The sequence below is a fragment of the Caloenas nicobarica genome, chromosome 4, assembly GCF_036013445.1.
Source record: "Caloenas nicobarica isolate bCalNic1 chromosome 4, bCalNic1.hap1, whole genome shotgun sequence".
Lineage (NCBI taxonomy): Eukaryota > Metazoa > Chordata > Aves > Columbiformes > Columbidae > Caloenas > Caloenas nicobarica.
The window spans coordinates 66,432,087-66,455,006 of record NC_088248.1 but is presented as its reverse complement, the minus strand read 5'-3'; the positions used below and the strand labels follow the sequence as shown (position 1 = coordinate 66,455,006).

Sequence of the window (22,920 nt, the reverse complement as noted above, 5' to 3'; positions counted from 1 at the left end):
GTTGCATCCCTAATAGCTCTGGCAGAAAAAATAAGATCCCAAAGGATTTCTCCTCAAACCATGAATAAAAGAGTGCAACTCACATGACCTGTTAATCCGCTCATACTAAAACTCCTCAGGAAAAAAAAAAAAAAAAGGGGAGAGTCTTGAAGCCATTATGCACTGATATCTTGGGAAGTGGAGAATGTTCTGGTGAAGGGATCTGCATGCTTTTGTATTTTGGTTTGAGGGAAAGGGCAGATGAAAATATGCTTGCAAGAACTAAAAAAAAAAAAAAAAAAACAAACCAACACAAAACCAAGCCTACAGCTTTTGTATGACATCTTAAACACATGAAATCCGTATGTTTGAAGTTTTCTAGATCAATGCTGTATATTTTGTGTGTAGAAGCACAAACGCATGTGCATCAGTTTCCAGCCACACTAAACACATATGGTATGAAATGTGTAGGTTAATTCTGAAGGGAATGAGGAATGTTTGTTTATAAAATACTGTATGCTGTAGCAGGCATGGACAGTATATGTACATATTTATTCTAATGAAATTTAACAAAATTGCTTTTCTTTTCTTTTTTTCTTTTTTTTTTTTTCCTTGGAAAAAGGTTTAAGAATGTGGTAAATTGTATAGCGAACTTGTTAATGCCAAACTACTGCTTCAAGGGTGTCATACAATTTCTTTGACTTTTGGCCTCCTCCATTAACCTTTGCAGCTCAAAAAATAATTTTAAAAAAGCTATTAGCTCATATTGGCATTTACGGCTAGAAGTACTGTAAAACATATATTTAGCTTTTAACATTCTCAAGTAAGATTCTATACATAACTTATTATAAAGCAGATCTTAATACAACAATCTTTTTTTTTTAATTTGAAGTACCTTACTCTGTTACAGCTTTGGGTACCAAAAAATACCGTGTTAAAATTAAATAAAGAAATATATCTTTGGAGCTTTATAAAATTAATGAAATGCCCAACCAAAATACCATGAAGTGATTATACAGGAAATCAATAGAAACCTTTCAAAGACCAGTAGTCCATTTCTGTCTTTGACATCACTACTATGGATCGGTTTCTTGAATGTATGGAAAGTTAACATCGTCATTGTGAACGTTTCCAATTTTCTTTCTCTCTTTAGTTTGAGCTTTCAGTGGTGTAGAGTAAGTGATGGTAAAGTTGGTAAATCTGATTGTTTTGAAAGCTGTTGTTCATGGCTGCATTCTTTGTGTTGCACAAATTAGCTAACTGTTGTTGAATAAAAATATAAATATGTTAATACTAGCTTTTTCAATAAAACTACAACCAAAAAGGCATAAATAGATGACTTCAAGGCACAGCTTATTTTTAAGCTAGAGATAAAAGAGATGTTTAGGTCCTTTTACAAAGGAGGAAGAGTCACAGATCGGGACTTCCAGGGCAAGCTACGGTGTGAACCTGAAGCGTTGTGGCAGGTAGAGAAGTGAACGTGGTGCTGTGGATGGGGCTGACGTGGGGTTCGGGCTCATGAAGAGTGTGCGCAGTTCCAGCAGAGCTGGAGACGTGCTTCTGGTTCACACCTTGGACCAGCTTTTTTGTCCGCTCATAGCCCAAGTTAGGCTTTAGGAACTTTGAGTCTCAGTCTCCTACAGATGGAATAAGAGACACGTGCGATGTCAAGGGACACGCAGAGCCACAGGGTGAAAAATGGCATTAGTGCCATCACTGACCAGGCCGGGAGAGCTTCCAGCACAGAAAACCATGAGGGCACGTCTGGGGCGTGTCCAGGCCTGGTCTCCCGTATGAGACAGACATTGGTCCAGGTGACAAACCAAGGCCTACCAGCAGAGCAGCATCTGCCTTTACTCCCGCCACTCTATTTCTACCTCTACCCCAGGAGAAAATATGAAACAAGCAAGCAAGCAAACAAAAAACAAAACAAAAAAAAAGGAAGAAAATGAAAAAGCTGGCTCGGCATACACACTTTAAGCTGGGAAAGCATTCACTTCCCAGTCCGAACTGATGCCTGACCCTCCACGGTCATCGTGATGCTTGCCCCAGAGCTTGGGCTCTTCTCTGTAATCCCAGTGTAAGGCAGCAAACCCTGCCTGCCCGTTCCACACAGAGCCTCGAGGTGTGAGAAACCGCCTTGGCATCAGTGCATGCAAGTTAGACACTGAAAGGCTAAGTCGTTTTTCTGGATACAGACCAGAATAAATTTGCCTCAGCTGTTAGATTAGGCAGTGTGTTGCTTTGCACAGCTCCCCCAGAGCTTACATGCTAATTTTTTTTCCCCTCTTTTTGGGAAGACGCAGTCAATCCCACTCATTTAAATCGACAAATATGACTAGGCACTGAAGAGAGAAATCTCAGCTGAAAATCAACACATCAAGCAATACACTATTTACTTTTCCAGTTTCCCTTTTCATCCTTAAATACCCAGCAGGAGCCAGATGGCCAACTCTCATGCTTTTGAAATTTTCACATGCATACTTAGTAGCCCCATAAGGCAATTTAACCCTTTATGGTTTGGGGAGATATTGGCATGAGCCACCTGCTTCTCCTGTTTGCAGCCAGCAAGTCGTCTTGTTTTCAGGCAGATTTAAGTCCTTTGGAGTCTTCCAAGGTTGTGGTTATTAATCCCTGATGAGAGGACAAGTATAAGGATTGTTCACATTCTATGTCCAATTTTCAGTGACATTATTATCATCAATTTGTTCCCATTCCCAATAGAAATCCTTTCCCATTTGCAGTTTTCTCAGCAAGTTGCATTAAGTCTAGAATTAGAGCATGAATTCACATATCTTGCTCATGTGGTAGAAACTCAGAAGGCAATAGGATTACCAAAGTGGGTTGAAATTCAGGAACCTGGGCCTGATTTTATAAGATATTGGGACAAGGTATGTTTCTTTGGTTTTGTGAAGCCATGAAACCAACTGGATATTCTGTACAGACAGTTTGCCATGGGTGCTGCAAAGGTTTGCTTTGGGAGTACACCATGAGAAAGCTTTTCTTAGAAGTGATTTTTTTTTTCCTCCTCTCTAAAGTTGGATGAAGATCAAACTTTTTTTCATGTGAAAGTGAGCACAACTCTTGAGGCATTTAGAGATCCTAAATCTGGCTCACGATGCAAAGCATTTCATGTGAAGCACCTGACTGAGCAAACTCCTCAGTTCCCTCAGCTATAAAAGCTGCCATGAATACAGACCAGCCAGGCAAGGTACAGTTAATTACTTGTCTTGCCATTTGCCAAGTGGAGACAGTCAATGAGTAGGACAAGATCCTTAAACCAACAATGCAATTAAAAATTAATTTTAATTATCATGGTGACCCTATATATTCTTTTTATAACACAGCCTCTAAAAAGAATAAAACCTACACTAGTGACTCTATCAAAGGATGTGGGGTGGTTTTCTGGACAGCCACTCCTTGTTTTAAAACTAGTACTAATTGTACCAGTGCATGTCTCAAGCAGCAGTCTGAGAGCCAAGATACCACAACAGATCCCAAGCAGATAAACTTTAAATATAGGACCAAATTCTTCAACTGGTAATAAATTGAAAGTGCTCCAGAGAGAAGAGTACTTACCTTGGAGAACCCCAGAAGCCTCATCACCACCCTCCGTGGCTTCATCATCATTTCTGCAATAGAATGAACAACTCTGGGGGAAAATTCACTGTAAGTGACAAATAATAAGTAATTGAAACTGGAATTACGGTGTCAGACACTGGGGCGGTGGCAGGGAGGGGCCAAGATGTTGGTATTCTTCCCTCCTCCACCTACAAAATAAATGCTGCCCAAGCAGGACACCAGAGTGAGATGCCACTTTCCATAACTTGTGCCGAAGTGCGAGCCCCACCAGGCTCTCGCTTTCATTTCTCCTTGGCGAGGCTTGAACACCCCCAACAGCTCTGCCAGGTGCCCTGGACAAGGCTCCTTCTCCCTTTGGTGGGAAGATGCAGAAGGAAGCAAAGGTTTCCCTCACATAGGACAGCTACTGGCATTGTGATCTCTTTGTGATATGGGAGGCAATGCTCATTAGATTTACACACCTCGGACTATCTCTTGGAAGAGGTGGGGAGGAGAACATTGCTGGTTCAATTATCGTCCTCTGACATCCCTCCTAACACCTCTCTGAGCTGAACAGCTGCACTCTCTGTTTTTCACAGCTATTGATCTGCAAACCCAGACAGAAGTTGCTGCATCAGTTGCACTCTGTCAACGTGTTAACAATATTCTCTGCAACCTTAGCAGGTAAAGACTTACTTTAGTATGAAATAAGAGATAAGCTGCACTATTTTACACCACCTTCCTCCACATACTTTGTGAACAAGTAGGGCTCAGCTAGGCTTCTTTTTTAAAAGTTTGTCTATTTTGAGCTGCTACTGTCATATTGATAGCGAACACCCGGGAATCCAGTGCTACTTTTAAATCTGGTATTGCCTAATCACTTTGTGGAGCTGCTAAAAATCTCTTCTTGCACAGCTTTTCCCAAGGTCCTGTCAAACCAGTCCCAAACCCAGACTCTCCTGAGTTCCACCCTTCATTATGAAAGAGCAGAGAAGATGGTTCTTGCTCGGGAAGAACTGCAGCCTGCAGCTATCTGAAGTGGGGACAGGAATATTTCCCTTGTCTGTCTTGCCACCTCATTCTATGACTCCCCTCATCCTCCCTTTAGCCTCCTTCTTGGGCCACATCCAGTGGCCAGGAACCACTAAAATCCCATCGACTCCCCACCACTGGACCACCAGCAGCAACCTCTGCAGGCTGCAGGAGCAGTTCCTCATCCACATAATCGTAAGTGCCCTGTAATCCTCTCTCCCGAGCTGTCAGAGAGGAAAACCCCATTTGCCAATATACTATATTTCAAGTGGAAGATTTACAGAATGTGAGAGATTGTATCTTAGCAACCACCAATGCATTAAGAAAGCAGTTTAACCGTTTAAACCTTCAATTAAAAAATCCGCCACAAAGAGGCAACTGTCGTGTATGAGGCACAAAGCCCTTTTAGTGATTCACCAGGAGGTTCACAACCACTTGCCCAAGTGACCTCCTGTGAATCGTTTCCCTTCCCAACATACGCAGGTCGGGTTATGGCCCATACCTACATCATTTGCTCTCTCGCAGAAAATGAAGTGGAGAAAAGGCACCTTTTTGCAGAGAAACCCTGAGGGTTTGGATATTGGTCTCATCCCGTAGGAGCCAAAACAAGATCTTCAAGAGTTTCCAAGGGGAAATAGAGAAGTCCCACAACGAAAACTCAGAGTAAAATAAGCACAGGGCTGTGATGGCGTTGATGCAGCACCTATTCCCTATTTGTACAGATTAGAAATGCAATCTTTTCCCTTCCATTATCAGCCTTCAGATACACCTTTCCCCCAGCTGTCCCACAGACTTGGGCCAGGCGACAGGCCAGAGCCAGGCTTCTCTCTGCATTATGTGAACACCCCAAACAACAGCTCTTGTGAGATATTTCTTACCATGCTGGCAGCAAACCTGGATTTCATTGTTGACCTGACAGTTATAACAAAACCAACAGGGCTTCTCCAAAACTTAGTTTAGATAAATCACCATTTTCTGCCTCAAAAACTTTCTGTAAAAGAAGCCTCACCAGTATTTAGTGCACATTATATTTCATTTTACATTATTCTCAGCTACCTGAACCATGTTGTGCAATGACACACTGCAACAGCAGCATGAATGCCAGCATAGTGCAAAGGGAGCTAATAGGGCATCTTTATTTTGTGAAAAAAAAAGGGCTGTGAATAATCCCTCAAAAGGGAGCTGCTTGAGAAGAACATTCAGTAGGAGCACTGCAGACTCCCTCATCCAGAAACTGAATTTTTTTTTGGACAGTTAGGTTTTAACCTATAACCATAATCCATAACCAGCCTATCGCTGTCCTTCTTGCTCTTGCCTCATAGATGCACTGTATCGGAGAAACTTAATATAATAATTAGAGCAAAATTAAAGCAAAAAAAAAAATCTGCCAGGATATCTACTGGTCCCAAAGAGTGCTCGTGCTATATGAGAACTGTGACGTACGTCCGCGTGTACTCAGTGTATCCATCTGTGCTTGAAGGCTACGCCACCTCTGAGCTACAAGACAGTAGAGCTGCCCTGGGCTAGAGAAACTTCAGGCTACAGAACTGAAACACTCCCATAGAGATTCACTTTTTAAACAACGATTAAAGATGCATTGAACTGTTACTAGAAGCAGCATTAGGAGAGATTTATGAATCATCCATTTTTAACTCTAGGAAAGCATCTTCTGTAAAGAGAAAACTGAAAAATCCATTTATTGCAAAACCATTTGCTGGGCTCATCATCTGTCTCTCACGCCGCTGCAGGAGCACACACCCACAAGCTGTGCGCTAGCCACGGACTATGTTTGATGATGAAGTTGGTAAATTCCTTAAACGTATTTCCTGCCGGTATATGCTTCGAACAAAATTTAGCACCAAAAGAAAATAAACTTGCTTTGCATTGCATCCTTTTGATTGACTATGTTTTAAACTTGAAGACTTTTTAAAAATAGAGAGCTATTAGAATGTTCAGGCAGTGATATCCATCCTGACCTTCAGATGGTGGCTTCAGTTTTGATCGTAGACAAATTCTTGATCAGAATTGGATCTGTACACTACTTCCAAAGCATCTAAGCCCTATTAAAATAACATTTCCATTACCTAATTAATTGTTTGAAGCTATTTTCAGTGATTATTTATTGAATTTATAGTTTGTCACCTGAGGCAACAGCATGGCTTGTTGTCGTGGAAACATCCCTGCTGTCACCAGCACTGAATAGGGCGGGAGGAACAGGAGAGGGGACTACAAAAGAGATGCTTTGTTGAAATGCCTCACTCTTTAAAGTGAAGAAATTATTTCAGATAAAGACAGGCCACACTGAGATCAACACACACCGATTTCTGAGATACACGGGGGCCTCTGGGCTTGGTTCAAGCCCTTTCTAATTTAGCATGACACAGCTCCTGCTGTCAAGCACTGCCATCTCCTGTGGTTAACAGCAACATTTGCAAGGCCCTTTCTGACGCCAAACTTGCTATTATTGCAGAAAAATCGTGCCATCTTCAAAAATAGAACAAAAACTTTGTAACAACCTGCTGTCGTCTCTCTATTTGATTTGTAAAAGGTGAAAATTCAGCCTTTCAGGCTTTCTCCTGCCAGCATTTACCTGGTGCGTGATCCTGACACAAGCTTTCTGCTTTCCCCAAATCTATGCATTAATTTATAGTGTATGGACATCTCGAGCAAGACTTGCGGTTGTAGTTTCCCTTAAAAGAAACATATCATCTACCTAAGTTTTAATTAAATTCTGTCACAGATTTTCTCTCTCTCTCTCTTTTCTGTTCAGGTAACAGAAAGACAATAAAATTAATGAAAAGGATTAAGCTCTGATAAGCTTTTTTTTTTTTTTTTTTCATCTAACAGAGGAAGAGAGGAGAAAACAGAATTTCCAACAGAAGGGTCATCAGGACTGAATGTTGTCATCTCTTTTGCCACAACAGAAGCAAACAATGCAGATTTATGTTAAAAGATCTTAGAGATGGGAACCATCCCAAAAAGCTGCTGAGCTGCCAAGCAGCCAGACTGCACACTCACAAGTTAGCCGTGCACTGTTCAGATCCTGTTAGTTTATCACTACACAGTATTTTATTACAAGGAAAAACACATTTTTCTCCATTTCCACAGTCTTGGATTGCAGATACGCTCCGCAACGATGACTTTGCTAGTCGTTTGTTGAACTGGGGTCTAAAAATGATTACCTATTTTTCATAAAAGATTTTTTTTTCCTAACTGCATTTCCTCTCCGAAATGGAGTAAAACCAGAACCGGGTTCTTTTGTTCCTCGGCGGTTCCTCCGGCCGTGAGCCGGCAGTGCCCTCCGATGGCACCGGCGACAAACCGCAGCCCTGCCAGGCTGGTGGTACCGGCTGTGGCAAGGTGGCCTGGAGAGGGAAAGCAACCTCTCTCTGGAGGGTAATCAACCAGATCTCCCTGCTAGGCACTGCCCGAGAGGGCACAAGATTAGCTGGACTCTCTAGGACTGTATTTTCTGACTTTTTAAAGATGAACTATTGAAGAACTATAACTCATAAGCAGCCGGGTGATGACTTGCACTAAGGTGCTTTTGGCGTCCCGCATTGAACTGCAGACGAGAGGTAAATCTCTGCCAATAATTAAGAATGGAAACAAGAATTGTTAATTATCTTTGTACATCATTCACCGATACCTCCATAAAGCCAATGCAGATGTCACTAGCACCGACTCATAACTAATGAAATGTCAACCAAAATGAAGTTACAGACTCAGCTATAAAATTAAGGGATTTTAAGTCAATCTTAGGTTATTAGCCCATAAAATGCACTTCCTCTTAAAACAAATTTATTTTCCTGAAATGTACACTGACATGTCATTATAAGATTCAGGAACAGGGTTAAGAGAAATATCACCTGTCACAAGAGTGGGAATAAAACCAGCTGCACTGGCAACACCACAGGAACTCAACTGGGAATGCAGCAGCTGCTGCAGCACCTGTGGAGCTGCTGCCAGAGCCACAGGGGATGCAAGGGAGGTTAAAAACACCCCTTCCCACTGACATTAAGATGCAGGATACTAGAGTTTAAGATTGCATTCTGACTACTGTACACCTACACAACTAGTTATGTGCAAATCTGCTTCAAGTTATTCTTAAAATCTAATGTAAGCACTTAAATTCCCTCCTGTCCAAGTGAAGTGGATTTTGCAGTCTGACCTCATGAGCAGAGGATGCACCTAAAAGCTGGCACTAAAACATTACCTGACATTTGTGTCATGGTATCAAATAGGAGCTTCCCAAGAGCAACGCACCACACCATTCTCTCTGCTTTTATATTTCTCACTGCCAAGCGTGTGTTTGTTTATCAGGCACACCCTTTCTAGCTCCCAGACTTGTGTTGTGCACAGACTAAAGCCGTTTTGGAGGTATGATGCTTCTATTTCATAAATCTACAACACTCACACCACTCAAGCAATAAAGGTAAGTACTGAGAGGAGTATTCTTGCTAACTTATTTCAGGCCCCACAGAGCATCCTAAATTAAGATTCCATCTATACAGTCTGTAGAAGAAGACAGGTGATGTTGGGGAAACTCAAGCCATCTGAGAATTTCCTCTCCAAATGGCCCCTAAAAAAACCCCCACCTGTCACACATTATCTAGGTACAAAAAGATACCAACACCTTAATAAAGATGGCATGATTAGAACAAAAGCTGCAACAGAAAACTGTTGCCAGGAGCGAGACCCCTGCACTGCCTGGCGACAGGAATAGTCCATGCTAGGACCTCCCTTGTGCCCACAGGAGCAACAGGGCTCCTGGCCAGGATCGAAGACCTCTGGGTGGTACAGTACAGCTCAGAACCTTCTCTGGGAGTTTGGGATCCCCTCGAACAGCACAGCACCATTAAAGCACTTTGCCGTCCAGGGCAGAAGCTGCTGCCACCTCACCGTGGCTGTACAAGGTGTCTTTTCAGTGCTGAGACTCGACCTTCAGAGCAGCAATCCCACCCACCCTCTGCCATCAAAAGACGTACCATCTCCCAGCAGAGAGCTCCTGCCAGCGCTGCACCCAGGACAGCAGAGACCTCGGCACACTGTGGCTCTGGAGGAGACAACCCTGCATATGACCTGGCCTGATTTTTATTACTGGTAGCAGGTGGGAAAGCTCAAAACTAATTGAACACAGCCTCCCCTGGTAAATCCATCCCCCATCACACTGGAGCAGGCACAAACCTTTGGGTAGAGCCCTCTCTTTTCTCTTTGTAATGGGGATCTGCACGGGGAGGAGGGGGCAGCAGACTGACAATGTGTTGGGGCAGACGATCCAGCCAGAACCACCACAGGAATGTTGTTTCTGCTGCAGCTCACGTGAAGCGAAGCAATCCATGATCAAGCACTTAGTGCCACCAGTCTCCAGGACTCCACCCACCAGCCCAAGTCAGGCTGTGAATGTCTGGGCTGCCAAGTCATACTTGTGTTGTCAGTACTGTCACTGCCCTGGGAGCGTATCTACATTTTTTTTTGAGTTTGAAGACAACTGTAGAAAACCTGCATATTCTTCAGAAGCAGTGGGAATGTACCCAAAGACACCAGAATTTCACTGCTTTATTTTCCTTGTTGCAAAGTGAGACAGTTAAGGAGGAATTCGCATCCCAACCCACAGGTCACCTGGGAAAGAGGGAGAGGGGAGTTAGGGCTAAAAGAGCCAGCCACGTGGCAAAGGTTGGCGAGGGACAGCTGATGTCTAGTCCCAAGGACGTGCTGCTTCGGCAGGAAAACTCTAGGAGCACATTTACGTGGGTGGAGGCAAACCAAAGCGTCAGGCAGCTCTGATGCAAAAACAATGTATGCACTCACTGTATATATTATACACAGAAATTCCCCGTATTACACATGTGCTGGGCATGTAACTGCCTCTTGGCTAAGAATCAATGACCTCCTGCTCTTTTGTTTCTATTGTATTTTGGGAAGTGTGATTGTATATACACACAGACATTTTTCAGTAGCATTGCAAAGATCCTTGGTTCTATGTTCCTGTTCTGCTTCAAACCCCAAAGCTCAAGTTTATTAGAGGTGATGAAAACACAAGTTTTCTCCATGCTGAACATGCTTCTTTAATGGAAAGGTGATTCTCATATTTTACACATCAGGGTATAATTTATAAGAGGAAGTTGCAGGATGCTAATGATTCTCCCAGAAAAGCTAATTAAATCTTTTGAGCAATAATATGAAAACAAATGAACCATCTTAATTAATGAATATAAACAGTAATGTGATTTGGTTGTTTGGTTTCTAGGCATCCTATTTGCATTTAAGTAACATTTGCGTGTATGTAGAAGTTGCTAGAGCAGGTATATATCTCTTTACCAGGTGGCAAATTCCACCTGATTTTTGCTGGATGGATTGCTATTTTTCTAACTTAGTGACTGAGTAGCTGGTTTTCCTTCCTATCTATCTGCTATCACAATTGCAACTGTGAGCACAGCCTGATTTCATTTGTTACTGAATCTGACCCTTAACCCCAAAGGCTGCAGTGGATTTCATAAGTATTAAGAAAGTATTCACAGCCTCGAAACTTCTTTTTCAGTGGAAACAGAGAAGCCAAAAGGCAGACAGCTGTGCTCTGGAAGGTCACATACTATTTTATGTCAAAGGCTCAAGTTCACTGGCTGTGTAGGAATGTATAATAAGAAAGCACTGAGCTACCCCAATGGTAACGTTCTTATCACCCTGTATTACAAAAAATTGTAAGCAAATTTACAATTAATAATAGCTATTTTATGGTGTTTAAGAGAAGACCAGTTAGTTCTAGAAATAAAACCACATGTAGTTACTACAGATCTACTGATTTCCTTCTCTGAAAGAACTGGGAAAAATGCAAAGTATGAACTCTTCACTCTTGCCTGCCACAAGAGGCTGTTAGTCATTCCAGAGTGGGCTCTTAAATTATTCAGAATTTCTATATGTATTTTGTTGTTTTTCTGTGCTTATAGAAGAACGTACCAGTTTGGAGAACAAGCAGTACTTTTTCATGTTCCTTTGAGGATGAAATTCAAATAATGAACATTTACTCTAAATTTCATGTATCCTAAATGCTAAAGCTGAGCTTACAGGAGAACAGCTGAACCTAATTTAGATGTGTCAATAGCCATGCAACATCCTCCTCCTCCTCTTCAGTTAATTAATACTAATTCTAAAGATTGAATTATCAGCCTAGAGAAAGGGCACCTATCTTTGGAACTGTTTATAATTCATCATGTCTTCAAAACTGAGTAAGAAAACAATAAATGTAGGATTAATTGAATAATTAACAGCAGCTGCCACATTCTGTCTCCCTCCTTTCCAGTCTAGAAGATGGACTGGTTTGGAATACAGAGCTAAAGCACATGAGTAGAGCAAAGTCATTTTGTGCTCTGTTTGCTCGCAAGATGTGAAGCAGATAAAAACACCCTCTGCAAAAATACCTTGCCTGGAACTGCCATTGCTTATTATTAGTGATTTTGTGCTTGTCAGCTAAGATACAATTTAGAAAGAAAAGATTTATTTGCTAAAGGTTTCAGAACACCAGAGTACCTATCCATCATGTTACTGTTAATGTATCCTCTTTTTCAATAAAAGTATAAAAGCATCAAGATGGAACATTTGAGAACTAGCATTAAAGGGCATTATTTAAAGGTCTTGAAGCCAAATTTACCTCCTCTTCCCCTTTCAGATACATAGAAGAGCTGAAAATGTATGGAAAATTGCCTCCAATGTGCTAGCATTCAAAACTTTCCACTCTGTTGGAAAAGAACAATGTGACAAACTCAGCTGTTCCCATCAACCTGTCATACAGAGCACATGAATTATTTTTCCCAGGATCTAGCTAATTCACAAGTTATTTTTCACGTAAGTGCATAAAGGGGAATTGTGTAACTTGGAATCTGACCAATATTGGTACCAAGATCCCCGAGGGAGCTCCCACCCTTCAAGGAACTGAAGAATTTTAGCTAATAAGTTTGCAAATGTAGTAACAGTTATATGCCAATATCCCATAATAATTTCCTCAGAAAAGGCTGAAGTCCAAGTCTCAGAAGTGTTGGAGTTAAGACTCATAATGATATTATGTTATAGATGGAACTGATGTACCTGCATTAACCCTTTCATCTCCTCTTAAAAAGCAATTCCTTCCAAAGAAATCAATAAAATACTCTCCCTCTTCTTGCAAGACTTCCCACATCTGACTTCAATCAATTTGTCCTTTTCAGGATATGTAGTAACTTCTTCAAAATGCACCACCATAAGTCAGTAAATTGACATCCTTACAAAGAGTAAAAGCTAAAAACAGAATAATTTTTAATGTTAGTTCTGAATACCAAGACTGTTGCCTTTTTTTTATCCTGACAAACATATGAATAGAAGTTTCAGCTACATGTACATAAGGAAAACAAAAATCTGCACCTTTTGTGCTTAAATTTCAGAGCCAGGAAGAATGTTCAAGTATTTGAAAAGAGCCTATGGATGTTCTCACAACAGGTGAAAAGGCTAAGTTAGGCTTATTTCCAGCCAAAATGGGACCAGGTAAGCAAAAACATGTCGAAATCTGCATTTACCTGCTACCTTACACCATTTATTTTCCCCAGATGGAAACAGAGACATGGTTGACAGTTTTCCAAACTAGAAAGCGCCTGGAAGACGTAATCGTACCTCATAGATTTTGTGATGGGCTCAGACATGACTAGATGGCTTTGGATGGTGGAGGCTTCTGCTCTGCAACGTCGGGCTTGGCTCCCTGCCGTGGAACTGGCAGCTCGCCTGGAGGCGCCTTTGGCTTCTTCCCAACTGCAGCCCGGGGTGATGTTCAAGAGGGTGATCACAGCTGGAGGGCAGCCAGATGCCTCATTTTCCCCAAGATTTCCCTTTCCCTATCAAGAGTTTTCACTGATAACTCGCCCCCCTGCCCCAACCCCCAGTGAGGACTGATATGCAAAGGCAAATAGGATCTAATGCACCATCAGTGGAAATGTAGTGAGGGAAATATTAATAGCCTGACGCATCTGCGAAATACAGTCATCCAATGGTTAAAAAAGGTAATAAGTCCCAATGAAAGCAGGGCCACGTCTAGATTTGTGAGCTACAAAAACTTCACCCGGTGCCCTCCAATTTCACTGCTAGCTTGAAATAACGTGAAGTAAAACTACAAATATCTCACACCCCAAAATTTTAAACATTCTAAATGGTATTTTGCAGTGAAAGCTGTTATTAGCACAACATAAACAACTGCTCACAAAATCAAAGCACAATGAACAAATGTTGTACTCGTTTAATTCAAGTTTGTATTTTATGTTTATTTGCACAATACAAATCATTAAACAAATGTACTATTTCAGTTTCCACTGTAGACTTTTAGGTACTATTTTCAGTTGCTTTGGCTTGTGTGTTACTGGCACCATCTCAATACCAGCCTCACTCTCTAGTGTTCATCCTCCAAACACCAGCAGGGATTATACCTTAATGTCATATGTGTAGCTATCACAACCAATCAGAACAAATAGCATATTTTGTACACAATATTTAATGCAAAATGGACGCTTGAGGACTTTTTACAGCCTTGCTGGGGTGTGAAACGGTGTGCCCTTTCAAAAAAACATTGAAGTCACTATCTTCTGGACAAATACTGAAACAATAAGTTCTCTACGCAGATATCACCACCAGGTACTGACTATAAGATCACTTCTTCCTAGAAAACACCAAATAAATACTAGCAATATATGCAATATAAGCTGTTGTCAGCTACCTATTCTAAATCATACCTGTGAAAATACAAATGGGCATGTTGTGAATATTTAAAGAGTAAAGTGCTTTTAACATCGAGTCAGTGAATGCATCTAGTGTTGTACCACGGGCAAATACATACCCATTTTGGACAAAATCATCTCCATGCAATTAGTCAGCAGCAATCCCCTGCATTCATTTATAATATTAAAACTAGTGTATATTACTTCAGTCATACAGGGTTTAAAGTCAGGATACAGTGTGTACACTTACAAAACTCAACCAATGCTCTACATTAGCATACATTTTGAACATTGCTACAGCAAGGTGGTTTTTGTTTTCTTTTCTTCCCTTTCAAGAAGCCAAACCTTTGGTAGTGTAAATGCAGTGTACACTGAAGATACCACTGAACCAATACGAGAGCTCATTATGCAGCTGACAGGAATGGGAAGAAGAAAAAATCAAAAGCGAATTTAATGGCTTTATGCACTGTGCTCCTCCAGTCATGCTCTATTTTCACATGCCTCCCTGCAGGTAAGAGTTTAGACATGCAATTCAAGCAAGTGATTGCTTTCAGTTCAAAGACAGGCCATTTACTGCCAAGACGACCCTCCAGAATTGTGCTGAATTCAATTATACTTCCTTGCCTCAAGTTCAACAACACTTTTTTAAACTCATTGCTTGCCTTCAGCACAATATCTTTGGTTATATCATCCTCCTCTATAGACTTGGTTCCATTTTTGCTACTGAAAGGCATGCCCACAGTTATTTCAAATTTGTACCGATCAAACATTTTCATGTGGCAGTTATGCTTTGTCAAATACTTCAGACGACACAATTCTTCCTCTTCCAACGTGACATTTTTGGGGTCACAAAGAGGGTAGGATTCACCATACAAGCATCTCATCCAATCACCAATAAAAAGTGGAAGCATGTTTATTGCAGATTCTGCGCTATTTTCGATTTCTGTAACACGCACATACTTGAACCGCCCAGTCCACGTCACTCTGTGTCCTTCCAGGTGACTACATAAAATCTGAGTACGTGCCATGTTAGTCTCCTTCCACGATCGGGGTCCGCAGAGGAAAGCATACTGATTCCACGTCAAGGTGGAGTTGTAAACTTTCATTCCCTCTGACCGATACACATAGAACCAACAGAACAACACTACAGCTGTAATCCACACCAGAATGAGTTTCACGATTGAGCTTCGAGTGAGGGATTTAACCACGTCGACTACAGAGACGTTAACTTTCGTCCACCATCGGAACAGCAAAGGAACAGTACACAAAACCAGAGTCACTACAATTTTCGTGAGCTCCAGAGACACAAACCACTTAATGAAATGGATAAGACACATCAGTGCAATGCCCACACCCAGTACTGGGAGCGCAAAGAGAAACAGAAAATAACCTATTGATGCACGAACGAGCCCAATGCCAGAGGATTCCCGCAGAATGACCACAGAGAGCTCGCACCACATAAAACAGACCAGATACGGGACTAGGTAGCAGTAGGTGCCTTTAAAGTTCCGTAGTTGTGCCATTCTAAAGAAAAGATAGAACAAGTACAAGAACAGAAGGCATGGGATGCTTACATTTATCACAAAGAAATGGCCTACAGGAACAGTAAAGAAGGTTTTACCCAAGAATTTCAAGTAGCCAAAATTCCCAGGTAATACCTGCAAAAGGGATAAGCAACCTGCTGCTATCTCGGTCATTAATGCTCTTCGTGTGTAAGGTTCTGCACACGTGCTTAAACTCATGTAACTTGTCACTGTGAAGAAAACCGAGATGGTAGCTAACTCTGAGCACGGTATACAGTCTTTGCTTGCTATAGGGAAAGAAAAAATGACAAAGAATACTGAGAGTAAAAAATAAATATACGGCTCTAAGTGATTCCATCCAAAGTTCACCTCAGCTTGCTCAACATCTAGGTTTGGCTCAAAACGAAGCAGTAAGTCAGTTAAAGCACGGAAGTTTTCCCAAGCCTTACTGTCCTGAAAAACTTTCAGTGTGCAAATCACCATAGAAATGAAGGACAAATAGAATATGACTAACGGAATAATGAAGGCAAAAAAATCAATTGTCAGATTACTGATGATGAAGAAAAAGATGAGAGCATTGATATGGTGTGTTGGAACAATGGTAGACAGCCAATGCATTCCTGCCTTTGATGCAATATCTATAAGGTATTCTTTAATTTCCATAATGGCATGAAGTGGATATTTTACAACCTGGAAAGAGAGAAAGAAACATTTTATTTATGAGCAGTTTTGTATCCTTATATCACAGATATTCTTAGCTGAAGCAGTAGCAGTCAGTCACCTAATCTCAGCTGAGATGGAAAAATTTATATTTCAGACAAATGTTGCCAATAAAATGAGATTACTTTGTCTGATATTATTAGCTCTATTTTGATTAATTCGGTCAGACGAAGCTCAGAGGCGATTTTGATTTCAGGAAACATGTATTTCATTACCTTTGACACGTATAATTAAATGGCTTCCTAGTCAAATATTCTGCTCTGCTAACTTCATACTGAAGATAAACTACATGGCTGGAGTCCTGTACTGTCTTAAGTCATTACTTGAGCTGTGAGTACTGCAGCTTTAAAGCACTTGAATCTACCAGTGTTCTGTAAGGATTATATATACATTCTGAACTGCATATAGACTACAGGAAGTAGTGCATATGACTCATACGCACTTACAGGAAGCCTTTACAGTTTTGCTTTACCTTTAAGGCAGCTAGGGATGCAGCTGTCAAAATCTGGTTTCAAAGCAGCCGAAATATCTTTAACTACAATGACTACATGTTTAGGGATTCTTTTAACTCCACAACAGTGACTGTCCAGGACCTTGAAGTTCTACCTATGTTATGTGGCAGTTTCCAACACAGTCACCAAACAGAGGCACTGCTGGATCAAATCCTCTTCCTATGACCAACCACATGCTTTACATAGGATCGAGACCAAGGTACAGGATTTTTCAAAAACATATTCAAATATTGCATTTGCACATTAGGTGCTGCAAACAATCCTCCTTCTCCCATAAACCCATAGTTTTTATGTTTCCCTGGAACTTATGCTTTTGTATTTATTAGTTCAAGGGAAAGGCCAAGAATGCTTCAAGTATCTATGCATTGTGATGGACTGGAACAACACACATGATGACTTGGGCATAAGCATATTTATTAGGTATTCCTGTTCTTCTTCATAAATGCATCTCTTTCAGAATATTAGTTATTCAAAGATTGGAAAGAGATACCCCTCATCCCCTCCCCCTTTTTTTCACCCCTACCATATGATAATAGACAACAAAATGACAATTACATCAAAATCTCACCTATCAGCAGCTAGAGATCCCCTACCTTGCTCAAAATTTATACCAGTAAAGAGTGCATGCACCTTAATCTTCCCTTCTTTCACTACCTACAGAATTATCAGTATAGCAAACCACTAACAAGTTCTACCATTAGAACCTTTTCACACCTCAAGGCTATGGATAATTTTTCCCACCTGCTTGCTCCTGTTTAAATAAGAAAGATATGAAGCATTTAATAACATCTATAATAAAAATATGGTAGTTATGACAGGAACATTTACATCCTCACTGAGATGTAATGACTGTAGATTGCCTTCTTCCAGGGAAAACCATTATCCCTTTCTCTTAAATATACGACTTATATATGTGAAACTGTAAACATATATGAAGTCAAGTAAAAAAACCATTACAGCAATGATTCTCATACTGACCTATATAAACTAAACATCAGCTTTAATAATGACGTGCAAGTCATCTCTGTCTTGTCTGAAATGTGTAAGTTAAGAGCCCTTCAACATAACCTGTTCAGTAGTTCCTTTTTACCTTCAGCCGCAGGGGTAACTCTTCAGGAGTCTTCCCTGCCAATTCATCGTCTTCCTCCTCCTGCACAATCAGGTTAGATGGGATGATTCCCTTTGCATACTTCTTTGTAATTTCAACAAAGTCATCCAAAGCAATAAATTTTTTAGCTAAAATATAAAATGAAGACTTTGAGTTAATAGTATCACTACAAAACTGTACTGGTTATGAGCTGGAATATTAATTTGCTCTCCTGATATTAAAGAAGATCTACTCTGGGCTTCAAGAACTGAACTACTGGTAACACGGGCTTACGTTGCAACTTTTTCTGTGATCAGTGCTGAAAACAACAAGCTGCTCGTGCCAGCAATATTGATTTGGCATTTAACAGTCATTTTTCTGAGTTCATAAGTCAGACATATAATTATGGGAAATGCCCAGTTATTCATATCTACAAGACTAAACACAGATTACTTACAATGTATTAATTTAATACGCTGTGTGATTATACAAAGGGCCTTCTCCAAACTATAGCAACTGTGACCTAAAACAGAAAGCCAGCAACAAAATATACTTTGCTCAGTTGTGCATAGAGACAAAATTTATCACTCTGCTGTGGAAGATTCTTATCCACTCCTGTGAGCAGAAGGGAGGCAAGAGGTTACTTCTGAAAACTCTAGGGGTGCTGCAAGACAGAAGATGATTTATACGCTGCTTCAAACTCTTCTCACAGCCAGCTCCTTACGTTAGCATAGATTAGCTAGTTTCCATGGTAGACAAGCTTGATGCCGTTTGTAAAGAAGGACAATTAACAGCAAATTTTTCCATACACTAAAGCAAATGACATTGCTGTAGATATGAAAGAGTTTTGAATGACAAAAATCTGTAACACACCTCCTACACAGTAAGTTTAGCTAGTCAGCTGATACAAAGATATGAAAGCTGGCCTGCTTAATACTAGTTTGAGATTTTAAAGAGAAAGAAAAATGAACTGCTTCAGTAAATTTAAAATCAGAGGATTAGTGGGTTTGAGACTATTAATTTTTAATTAAAAAACCCGCTACATTTGTAGAAGTTATATATAAGTTATATATAAATATATCACTATTTAATATTGAAAACACTGTAGATACAGAACAAAAGAAAGGGTTCTTGTCAAGATACTTGCTACAGGAAGAGGGGTGTTGAAAGAGTTCAGCTTACAATCTATCTTTTGCTTTAATCTTACAATATGGATGTTGCCTTTTGCTCGGTCTTTTACTTCCCCCACCCGCCCCCACTCCCCCATGAACCTGTATGTCCCACAAAATACCATCTGGCTTGCCTCCCAAGAAACAAGATTTATTTTTGCTAACTGTTCTTATAATTCACAGACTGTAAGGTGACATCACTTGCACAAAAAAATCAGTAAGACTCATTAGCTGTCTTGGTGCAGTTCAGATCAAGCCTGATACCAAATGTGTCATCTAAATGTATTGTCCTATTGGAACAAAATATACAGGTTTTTTGGCGTGACATCAGCAAGCAAACATGGTTAGAACCTCACAAAAATTCCTTAATGGCACTTTTACAGGACCAAGGGACATCCTGAGTGGGAAGGAATCATTAACTTACTATGTATAGATGGCCTATCAAATGTAATGACATGTATACTCTCAGGCACGCAACAACTGTCCATTGAAAATGTCAGCTCTAATCTTCTGTTTAAACCTTCATTAAGGATAGCCCAGATCAGATATCTGCAAACACATATCTAGCTTAAAAATCATCTCCTAAGTATTGGCAATGTATTAAAACCAAAGGAAGAACCTCCGGCTGGCAAGATACATGTAGAAACTCAGTGGATTAGAGAAGTAAATTCTGGAGAGTAACAGCTGTCTTACTCATCTGTGAAAAGATAAAAGCTCTCTAGAGAAGACGTAACAGCTTAACTCCCACTGTAAGTGTTTGATGAAAACTTTTCGTTTTTAAACGTCATTAGTATTTTGTCACCCAAGTGTCTCTTAAATTGATATAAAAAGTGTATGTTGTAGATTCTACTTTATTATTCATAGATTTTTTTCTTCAATTTGGTTATGACAAATTCCCCTGCCTCCCCCATCTGCTGTAGAAAAAGAAAAATATGCACATCAATTTCTGCCTACGCTTACATATAGGTTCATTTACTCTCCTGTTATTTTATCTGCCATTTAGGCCTTCAAAAAAGAAAAAAAAAAAGCAAGTTCCTTGTCTGACATTCTTTGAATTACTGAATAATCCAGAAAAAAATTACTTGCTTTGTGCTCACGCTCTATCAGCATGTGCCAGTTCAGCTAAGGGATGGAAAGGACAGTAGTGTCATCCAGTAAGCACCAATGAAACATGGATCCAATACACCCTGACACATCTGCCTTGTGATGATCAGACAGTGAACCATAATAGCCTTATCCTTGAAGGACTACTCCCAGCTTTCCAGAAGTGGCAGACATGTAACAAAAGCAGCTGACCTGCTCTCATAGAAGTTTTGATAGGACCAGAAGCTTGCTCTCCAAAATACTATTTCTCCATCACCTGCTCCCTCAGTCCTGTACACAGGCACACGTGCCTCTTCCTCTCTTACTTCTTCGAAAGTCAACGTAAAACTGAAACACTCCACTCTTCTTAGGAATGTTATTTTCAGAAGTGACCCACGTAGTGAACACAATCCTTGAAGGCCAAACTGACCTAATGAAATATAAATCTAATATTTCAAGGAGTTTAAAGGGCAAACCCCCAGATGTGGCTCACTAATCCACATATGACACTTCAGTTAAACATAATCTCAACCACAGATGTATTAGTAAGTGATACGGTTTGCGACATTTAAAAGTGCTCTTCAAGAACTGATCTAGATTGAACTTGAAGTATTTCATATCATAGATTCATAGAATAATTTGGGATTTGGGTTGGAAGGGACCTTTAAAGGTCAACTAGCCCAATGCCCCATATGACTTACTGCATTTCAAGAACGTGAGATTTTCCTGACAATGACTAATCAAACCTTACGTTAGGTAAGATTCTTGAAAAACTACACATGCTGCATTGTTTATAATTCATTTTCTTAATTTTATAATTTGACTTTCCTCCTGAAGGCTCAACAGCATAGCAGCATTTCTTAGGTATGCAAGGCTAGGGAGAACTTTATCTCAATTCCAACCCATCACCCCACCATACCTTTCAAAACTCAAAGACTTGGTCTACAAATCTGACCTTGTGTGAGTTAATTCTCCCCACTACATGAACAAAGCTCCTCCTAAGTTTTGAAAGAAATATCTTGATGCATCCTTCCTATATCAATTCTTGAACAAATATGAAAAGACAAACATTAATTATAACAGAATGGGAAACAGAAGCAAGGCAAATAGAATGGGGGAACCTGCTGGCATTAAATGGTTGCATAATTAATTATCTTATTGTAATCAGAAAGCTTACTGTAGTTTAGAACTAAAAATAGACTTGTAAGTGCTGAAAGGGCAAGAATATAAAAATAACAAATGACATGCAAACTCCTCTTAGTATACTAATCACTGACAAGTTGACTGTAATGGTGATGTCTTCTGTGAGTTCACATACAGATTTACTTTGCACATAAAACAAACTAGCGCTAGCAGTTCATAGCAATGAAAACTTACTATACATTCTTACTGTGGCAGCACAAAATTCCTCAGAAAAACATAACAGAAACCAAAACAACAGGCAAAGGTGGAAAGCAGCAGCATGCACTCACATTCACTGCTCACTAATCGCTCCAGCATTCGTCTCTGCTTCTGCACCGATGCGGGGACAGGGCCAGGTTGCTTCTCACCATCTGGTTCAGTAAGAGAAGTTTATGGAAAGTCAAAGCAGTCAGTTAAAGTGGTCAAACAATAACCAGAATGTTCTTCAAGCGACAATATCTGGAGAATCTGAAATTTCTGAATTTCAGAAAAATCTCAATTTCCTCGAACTCAGGAAGAGACAAACATACATATAAACAGGTAAAAAGTGGCTATATAGCTTTCTATATTCCTACTACTGTATTAGAAAAGAGAATGGCATTGGCATAGCTAACATATACTGCTGTAATGGCAGAGTGAGCCAGATGTCTTGAAGACTGGGTTTGTAAATTGAAATATCTAGTAAAACATAATCAGAATGACTGTTAAGGAAAAAAAAATATCAAACACAGCAAAGCCATAAAAGATTTCTTTTCCAAGGATAGCGAGTGTTGAATCAAGGTATTTTTAATATTTGGGCACTCAAATGAGCGCTTAGCTGAATCACAACCTAGACCAAGAGTTGTCAGGCCGTTGTGAACTAATTTTATTGGTCCAGAGAACACAGCTATTAAAAGAGTTGGAGTTATGAACACTTTTTCTTAAGTAGATCATACATTTTTACTGTTACCTCGTGCCTGACTGTTTAGAAACACCTTCATGTTTCTAGCTGTATTCTGCCTGTAAGTCTGTATTTTATCAATACCATAAATCAGGTCATAAACAAACCTTCATTGTCAACTTGCCCAACATTTTCCAGCATTTCAGAAACTGCTAACTGCTTCTTCTTTTTTGGGTTTAATTTCCAGTACATGACTAAGGCAGCTTTCCTCACAGCTCTCTCCAAGTCAGTCTCAGATGATAACTTTTTCACTTCTTGCTCATTCTCAGAAGTGATGCCTCAAGAAAAGAAAAATACATTACAAACTATTATCCCACATCCATGCAGAAATGACAGATTTGCCCACAATTTATTTTTCTCAGTTTAGTCTGAAACTTCTCAAGTTTCATTCACATCTTGAC

At 40.1% G+C, this 22,920-nt stretch overlaps 1 protein-coding gene across 1 annotated transcript in view; it reads right to left on the bottom strand.

The window, feature by feature from the left end:
- Window positions 1–13,813: 13,813 nt before the first annotated feature.
- WFS1 (wolframin ER transmembrane glycoprotein) overlaps window positions 13,814–22,920 on the bottom strand; it is a 34,343-nt gene continuing 25,236 nt past the window's right edge. Inside the window, exons 5-8 of the mRNA XM_065634673.1 lie at window positions 22,627–22,797; window positions 21,870–21,950; window positions 18,149–18,294; window positions 13,814–16,516 (exon numbers count right to left, since the gene is read on the bottom strand). Coding sequence (XP_065490745.1) covers window positions 14,708–16,516; window positions 18,149–18,294; window positions 21,870–21,950; window positions 22,627–22,797 — 2,207 coding nt within the window. The 3' untranslated portion in view covers window positions 13,814–14,707. The remainder of the gene's footprint in view (window positions 16,517–18,148; window positions 18,295–21,869; window positions 21,951–22,626; window positions 22,798–22,920) is intronic.